This window comes from Euphorbia lathyris, chromosome 10 (genome assembly GCF_963576675.1).
Source record: "Euphorbia lathyris chromosome 10, ddEupLath1.1, whole genome shotgun sequence".
NCBI lineage: Eukaryota > Viridiplantae > Streptophyta > Magnoliopsida > Malpighiales > Euphorbiaceae > Euphorbia > Euphorbia lathyris.
The window spans coordinates 34,477,422-34,485,635 of record NC_088919.1 but is presented as its reverse complement, the minus strand read 5'-3'; the positions used below and the strand labels follow the sequence as shown (position 1 = coordinate 34,485,635).

At 37.0% G+C, this 8,214-nt stretch overlaps 1 protein-coding gene across 1 annotated transcript; it reads left to right on the top strand.

The window, feature by feature from the left end:
* The first annotated feature begins 5,959 nt into the window (after positions 1-5,959).
* Positions 5,960-7,892, top strand: LOC136208264 (small nuclear ribonucleoprotein SmD1a). Its single transcript, XM_065999074.1, has 4 exons — positions 5,960-6,106; positions 6,209-6,285; positions 7,274-7,465; positions 7,594-7,892. The coding sequence occupies exons 1-4, from the start codon at positions 6,093-6,095 to the stop codon at positions 7,653-7,655; spliced, it is 345 nt and encodes a 114-aa protein (XP_065855146.1). The 5' UTR covers positions 5,960-6,092; the 3' UTR covers positions 7,656-7,892.
* The last annotated feature ends 322 nt before the right edge of the window (positions 7,893-8,214 follow it).

Sequence of the window (8,214 nt, the reverse complement as noted above, 5' to 3'; positions counted from 1 at the left end):
CCGTCGGTGCAAGAGTGTGAGGCTTTGGCGCTATATTCTGCGTTAAAATGGGTGACGGAGGAGGGACATAGTCAGGTGGTTTTTGAGTCGGATGCAAAATCTGTGGTCGATGCTATTAATTCCAGAACTGACGATGTATCGGAATTTGGTTCGTTCATTTCCTATTGTCGTTCTTTTCTTCTTAACAACAATTACTTTGTTTGTTTTGTAAAGCGACAAGCGAACGGGGTGGCTCACTCTTTAGCGAAGTCCTCTCGTTCTTATTTTTGTCCTATGTTTTTTTAATGTTGTTCCATTTTTTTTATAATATATACTCAACATTGATTACCCGATAGAGACTTATTAAATTCATTCTTTTCAGACAAAAAAAAATATAATTGACAAATTCTAGAGGTTGTAAAAAATGGTTCCTATTGGATTTGTTGTTTTTTAACTATAGGTTGTTAAAGTGGTTCATATTGTGACCCGTAATTTAAAAACGAATTAAATGGGGTTGGGTCATAAAAATAATATCAAAGACAATTAATCCATTTAATAAATAAATAGAATAACATGTTAAATCATATTTATCTTTTTTTTTTTTTTTTGAAATGCAAATATATATTAAGAAGTTATTGAGAAGAAGTTACAAATAGAATTGGGAGGCATTGTTAGCCATTCCTCCCGAGCTAAAGAAACAATAACAGTCATAGCTAGAGTATGAGCAGCAATATTCGCCGAACGTTTAACAAATGAAGTGGAGCTATTAGTAAGCTCGTTTAATAGATAAACACAATCGCGGACTATGGCATTAAAAGGTGAAAAGACCTCTAACGGGTGAGCCATTGATTGCACCACAAGCAACGAATCTGATTCGACAAGAACATTATTTCATCCATGTTCCTTTATCCAACTAAGCGCTTCCCTAATCGATAAAGCTTCCACCAGCGTCGAGTCAGAATGAAATTCCACCATCCAGGCTGCTACGAACTCCCATTTATCATTGCACAGAACGCAACAAAAACCCGACCTAGAGACATTCTCAAAAATCACAACGTCCACACTGAGTTTTAAGAATCCAATCGGCGGAGCTAACTAAAGGGACGGTACCATGGCAGGTGCAGCAGCAGACTGACATTGACAGACCTGGGCATTCCTCCAAGCGTTGAGTGCAGAAACTGATCATTGTAATATGATGCCGGCTGCAGTAACCTTATTAAGCCAGATCACCTCGTTCCGATGAGTCCAAATCATCTAGCACACACAAGCACATAATTCAATTACCTCTTTCGGCTTACATATAATGAGCGTCCAGAACTCAAAAAAATTAGAAGCATTAACAATTAACTCCCCAATCAGGGAAGCTCTCCACACAGCTCGGGCCAAATCACAACGGCATAGAGCATGAAAAGTATCCTCCATTGTAATATTACAGAGCGGACAGATTTCCGACACTTTTTCAAATTAAACATCGTTGGAAGGCAATGAAAGATCGCCCTCCACCAAAAAAAAAATTATTTACCTTAAGAGGCACAACCATATTCCAGATACCCTTCCAATAAGGCGATGGTGATGATGAATTGAACGCACAAACTCCCTCATAATACACCGGTAACCGCTTTTCACAATATAAATCCCTTTACGCTCCTCAGCCCAATACCACCCATCCTCCACACTACGAGCACTCAACGGAATTTGTTTAATCAGCTCTTGATCCCGAAGTGTAAAAATCCCACGAATGAACTCAAAATCCCACCGCCTACCATTCAGGCAAAACAGATCCACCACTTTATCCACCTTTAGGCCCATAAATACCAACTAGGGTATTTCAGCCAACATAAAAAGGAAATAGGGCCAACCTCTCTCCAATTTTCAACATAAATTATTTACCTCGTTCTTCCATTCGCTTCTTAGTTCGTGTAGATACTGTTAGAGACATTCTATTCATTGCTAAACAAGGTTGGTTAATACATTGAAAAGATTGGACTGGTCTAGTTCATTGAAAAGATTAGAAGATCTTCAAGGACACTTTGTTTGCAACAGTAGATAAATCTTCAATAAGGTATTTACGCATAACCTATTTATGATGTAGAATAACTGTTGAAACACAATTTTCAAGAGTTATTTATTCTGACAAAAATAAATAAAGTAAGGAAATTAGATCCCCAAAAATATTCAAATTAAAAAATTAATTAAAATTGAGTTAAGCTAGGAATGTTTGTTAAATGTCTTAAACACATAAACTTTAGATCAATGTAAAATAAAAGACCTTATAAAACATAAAGGCCCAAAGACTAACTTCTAGAACCAAGAGCAAAAGAAACGGACAGCTGATATTGACCTTGTCACGTCACGCATATTCCCCAAATTGGCAACAAGTAAAAGCTATATAAGCCATGCCCCCTCAATGTCTCTTTATGCACACCTAAGATAGAAAGTTGGAAGACTGCACGTCTGCCGTTTCAGAAGCGCGGCTCAAGAAAGAAGAGCTCATCCTTCTGCAACGGAAAACTTTTGGACAAAAGAACACAGAAGTCAGAAGCTGATGTTGATAAGAGCCATTTCCCTCCAAACTGCTAGTTTGAAATTCAAATGGAACTTTTGTCCAACCTCTACTATAAATACCAAGAGATATGCTCATTGTGAAGTTGACAAAAAGTATTAGATGCAAAAAGAGATCAAAACTTCCAAGTGTTCTTACAGCAATATTTGTGATACACGTTCATTGTAATATTTATGTTCATCCAAAAGGAGATTTAGATCTTCATTGTGTTTTATATTAGAACTACTTTATGTTCATAGTATTTTCAGAAGCTCTGTTGTTTGTTTCAGTTATGGAAAAATAGCTAAGAAATAGATAGCTGAGTGAACTTGTAAACGAAGGTACTTTATAAAGGCTTTGTCTATTGTATAAAGGTTTGTACTCTACCCATGAAATAGTGCTTTAGTGGATTAAAGTTCATAAGAAGGTATTCTAAGGACTGGATGTAGGCTAGAGGCTGAACCAGTATAAATCTGTTGAGTAACTATTTTCTAACTTTGCCTTTTACCGCTTCTAATTATTTATGTTCTAACACTTATCTTATATATATTACTTCTGGGCCGGGCCTGTCGGGCTTTTGATAAAACCTGATAAGCCCAAGCCCAGCTCAAGCCTACACTAATTAGAGTCGAGCTCGGGCGGGCTCGGGCCTAAAAAAGAAATCCCAAGCCCGCCCGCCCAAACCCATATCTATATTAAAAAAAAATCAATTAAAATAAAATACTAACTTTTCTTAATAAAAAATAATAAATATAATAGTTAATATGAGGCATTTAAATAAATGTTAAATTTATAAATGTATATATAGATAACGGGTCGGGCCGGGCCGACGGGTATTTATATAGCCTAAGCCCGCCCATTTTCTAGACGGACTTATTCGGACTTGGTCCGGGTCAGGCCTAATACTAATTTTATGTGTCCAGGCCCGACTAAATGGGCCTGGGCTCGGGCCGGGCGGGCGGACTCATCGGCCCATGGCGAGGTCTACTTCTGACTAATTAACATGTAAACTCTAATCATTGCCTTATCAGAAGATCCATCCAATTAACAAAGTGTTGGTTGCACTCTTCCAAGTCAGAACCAAGCTCAGTAGACTATATTTCTCGCTGATTTGAACTTGCTTCTGACTTTGAATTTTGCCTCTATGCTAAGCAAACAAAAACACGTCAAGTGAGTATACTAAAAAAATATTAAAATTAACCAATAGTTCCATTCACCTCCTCTGGAACTAATCCTACCTTACAAGGGACCAACAAGTGGTATCAGAGCCTAAGCTCCATCTTAAAGATAACATTATCTTGAGCTCAAGATCCTTAATGGCTGCTAACAGCACACGAAACCTCCATGGTAATGCGACCATCCAAATTCTTCCAGAGGGTCTATCCATTACCAGACCCCCATATTCTTTGGAACTAATTATACATTCTGGAAGAACATAATGATTTTTTTTATCCAAGCATAGAGCATGAGCGCTTGGTTAGTAATAACCAAAGGCCCTTATGAACCTACTGAAGTAGTAAAGGGGACTACAGTCGTAAAGATTAAGGATAGATGGACATATGATGATTTAAAGAAGCTACAAACTAACACTTCAACTATAAATATGCTTCACTATGCTTTAGATGTTGCAGAATACAACATGATCTCAGGTTGTGAAATGACCCAAGAGATTTGGAACAAGCTAGAGTTGACATATGAAGGAACTAGCAAGGTAAAAGAGTCTAAGGTGAACAAAAACATGAGACTTTACGAGCTGTTCGAGATGAAGGAATCTCTGACATGAATGCCAGATTTACCAACATAGTCAACGAACTCAAAAGACTAGGAACATACCAATACGATGAGCTGATTGGATCTCTTTTGACGCATGAAATCTCAATGAAAAATTTTGAGATTAAAGAAAAATCAGAAGGTAAGAAGCAAAAATCAATAGTGCTGAAGGCTAACTCTTTAGAAGAAAGCATTATTGATGGTGAAGAAATGGCGATGTTCACTTGCAAGATGAATCGGATGTTCAGAAATAACGATCAATACAAAAAGCTATATAAGCGGTCTACAAACTCAAAAGAGAGCAGAGTGATAATAAGTTCAAAAAGGAATCCTCAAAGCCTATCACCTATTTTGAATGTCATTAGTTGGGGCACATCAAGTCAAACTGCCTAGCTCTGAAAAAGAAGAATAAGTATGGCAAGAAGGGCATGGTAGCTACATGGAGTGACATCGATGAATCTTCGACCTCTGAACATGAAGATGCTAAAATAGGCAACTATGAGCGGTCATGGAACCCGATTATCCTACTTTGAAGGATTCGGTAAATGAGATTTCGTCTTTACATAACATAATCACTTAACGTTTTTAAGGACGACACTTAGCGTGTCTCTTCCGGTGTATGCATTCAATTTATTTACTAACTCGGTTATCATGTTTTCGGATTAGTTTAATTATTTCAAAGTCGCCACCCGAATTTTAGTGTTCGGGAACATGTGAAATATTAGATGGCACATAGACTCATAATATGTGACGTCTTTAGAGTTAGGTTCATTACTTAAACATTTAAAGGGTCTGATTAGTGAATGTGTAGACTTGTTTTTTTTTATTAAAATACCATTTATATTCTAATCAAATTCCGTTTAAATATCGATTCACGTTCGAAAGCGATAAATATACGGAAATGATAAAATATATATTACATCACAATACAAATGGCACAAAAGCCCTATTACATCAATTCTAGCCCTATTCTATTAAACCTGCAAAATAGATAAACATTAGCTGCAGAACATTGTGACCCGTCTTTCGAATTTAACTACGATGACAGACTCGATTAATTAGGACTCAATCATATCATATTGTCTAATCACATTAGATTGTATTTAAACACGTCAACTAAATCTATCTATTCTAACATATTTAATATTTATTCCAAAAACACCACTAACTCATAATTAATCACATTTTACATGTTTGAGCATTTATACGCCCATTTAAGTCTAAATAAATATAAACCTACCGAAATGGAAAATTATAGATTAGTCCTTATACTTAATAAAAATTACAGATTAGTCCTTAAACTAAACAGAAATCAAATGAAAATAATTAACGTAGTAAAAGGAAGGCTTTTAAACCCTTTCGAGTGTTACTCTTGGTGCTATAATCCGGTTTTGCATAGAGGTAGACCCACGAACGCAAACGAACAGGAATGCAACCAAAACTCGAGAACAGATTCCCAAACTGGTGGAATTGGACCCGAATTGACTGAATTGATCTTAATTGGTTGAATTAATCCGTTTTCTTGCTTATTGGAAGGATTAAGATGTCAAATTTGGTGATTATCCGAAGTGAAGGAATAATTCAAATTAATGTTGGACTTAATTGTAGATAGTTTTAAAAATTTGAATTTCAGTGTAAATTTTCCATTAATTAATGGATCCCGTTTAAATTTGAATTATGTCTATATCACTCCTTTCTTCTCACGAGGCTTGGTGTTGGTTTAGGGTTTGATTCTGATTCCCAATTCGCGTTCTCCTCTCCCGCTTCCTTCAAACCCTAGATTTCATCTTCCTGCTTCACAATGAAGCTTGTCAGGTATGTTCTTCGTTTTTCTTTTTATTTTTTTTTATTTCCATGTATCCATTTTTGTTTCCTTTTTTCTTTATGACAATCCGAACACGTCTCCCCATTTTTCAGGTTCTTGATGAAGTTGAATAACGAGACTGTCTCAATTGAGCTTAAGAATGGGACCATTGTTCACGGCACCATTACAGGTATGGTTTCCCTTCTCCGAAACACTGTTATCTCTTTCTTTCTATCTTTTTGCTCGAGGTTTTTGCTAAACCCTACTGAGCCATAGGTTACGGTATACCCTATGGTTTGATGAGAAAACCACTTTCTTGGATTTGATGATACTCTGAGGACTGTTGGTGAGCTAATTTGTGGATACTTTTGCATTATTACAAGATTCTGCTTTTCCTTGTATGGTATGATCCTTACAAGTAGTACCAAGGACGGAGACAGGAGGGGCGGGGTGCTCCAGCACCCTCCTCCCGGAACCACCCCTGCCTCCATCTGTTGCAAAGTAACCAATGCATCCTCAACTTCCTTTTGATTCGTGGTAAGTAGATAAGAGGTTAATTAGCTATAGCACCCCCCCTAAGAAGAGTGTAATTAGCTATAGCACTTTGACTCCTGGTTTACTGATATGGAAGAAAATCCGAGCAGCTCTATGAGTTTACAAGGAAATGGTGTTGAGTGAGTATGAGGTTGATGAGAGGTTAATCAACAGCTCACTAAGAGGTTATGTAGGAAATATATAAAAGATGATGTACTGCTACAAGATGCCTATCAAGCATACGATAAAATGAGGAATCAATTAGTGTTTATTATTTTGCTACCAAACCAATGTCGTTTTGACTTGTAGAGGGCAATTTTTTTTTCCCGGCCCACCCCCAACCTCTAAGGGCTGTATTCGCCCCTGCTTACAACTCATAACAAGTAAACTAACCGCGTATTATGATTTCCCTATTTTTGCGCATTTTCTGCCAATACTAAGGAGTCCTTGTGTTGCATTGACATAATACATTTTGTATTTGCTGCAACCCTATATGATTTAAGGGGTTCTGAGGCTGCAAAAGTTGTTTGGAGAACTTTGATAATTCTCGCTACTGAAATGTGAAGATACCTTTTTTCTACTGGATATATGCCTCGTGAAATGAAGAAACATTTAATTTTGACTAGTTGATTTTCTGCTTGTAGGTGTGGACATCAGTATGAATACTCATCTAAAGACTGTCAAACTAACGCTCAAGGGGAAAAATCCAGTAACTTTGGATCATCTCAGTGTGAGGGGTAACAATATCCGTTATTATATTCTTCCTGACAGCTTGAATCTTGAGACATTGCTTGTTGAAGAGACGCCTAGGGTCAAGCCTAAGAAGCCCACTGCTGGTATATTTTGCACTTGTCAACTTGGTTTGATCTATTTGTATTTATCATAATGAGTTTATCATTGAGCAATCTTACCAACCCTTAATATGTTTTGGGTTGCTAATTATTTTGATACATCTGAAATTCAGGGAGGCCTTTGGGACGAGGTCGGGGACGTGGACGCGGTCGTGGTCGTGGTAGAGGCCGCTAATTGTGCTTGTACTCATTTATAATTTTGTGGTTATGTAAAAGCACCTGTGTTGTAAGGATAATTTGACAGTAAATTTAGGGATATGCAGAGAATGTTATTGCTATTTCGAACTATTTGCTTTAGAACTAGCTTGCGGATTCTGGAATTTTTTTCTCCTTGGTTGAATTTCTGAGTGCAGGTGGGAGTTAATGAGTTCATTAATCATGATATATTATTGGTCGTAATCTTTATTAGCTATGAATACTATCTCATTTTGTATTAACAATTTCTATATTGCAGCTAATGCTTATAAATTTGATTACTGATATCCGAAAAATAAGGCCAAGAAACAAAAAAATCCTACTAAAGCACTTCACACCCCTGTAGAAAATTGAGAAGTAAGTCCAAGCCAGGTGGTAAATGTGCTGCCATTATATGCCCAACATTATTGACTCAGAATAAGGACTTGTTTGAGGATGCTGCTGCTATTATATGCGCAATTGTGTTATCTTATCCTTGGATGATAGAACAATCGGACTCCTTACCTTGGTGAAGGCTGCATATGATGCTCATCTGGAGC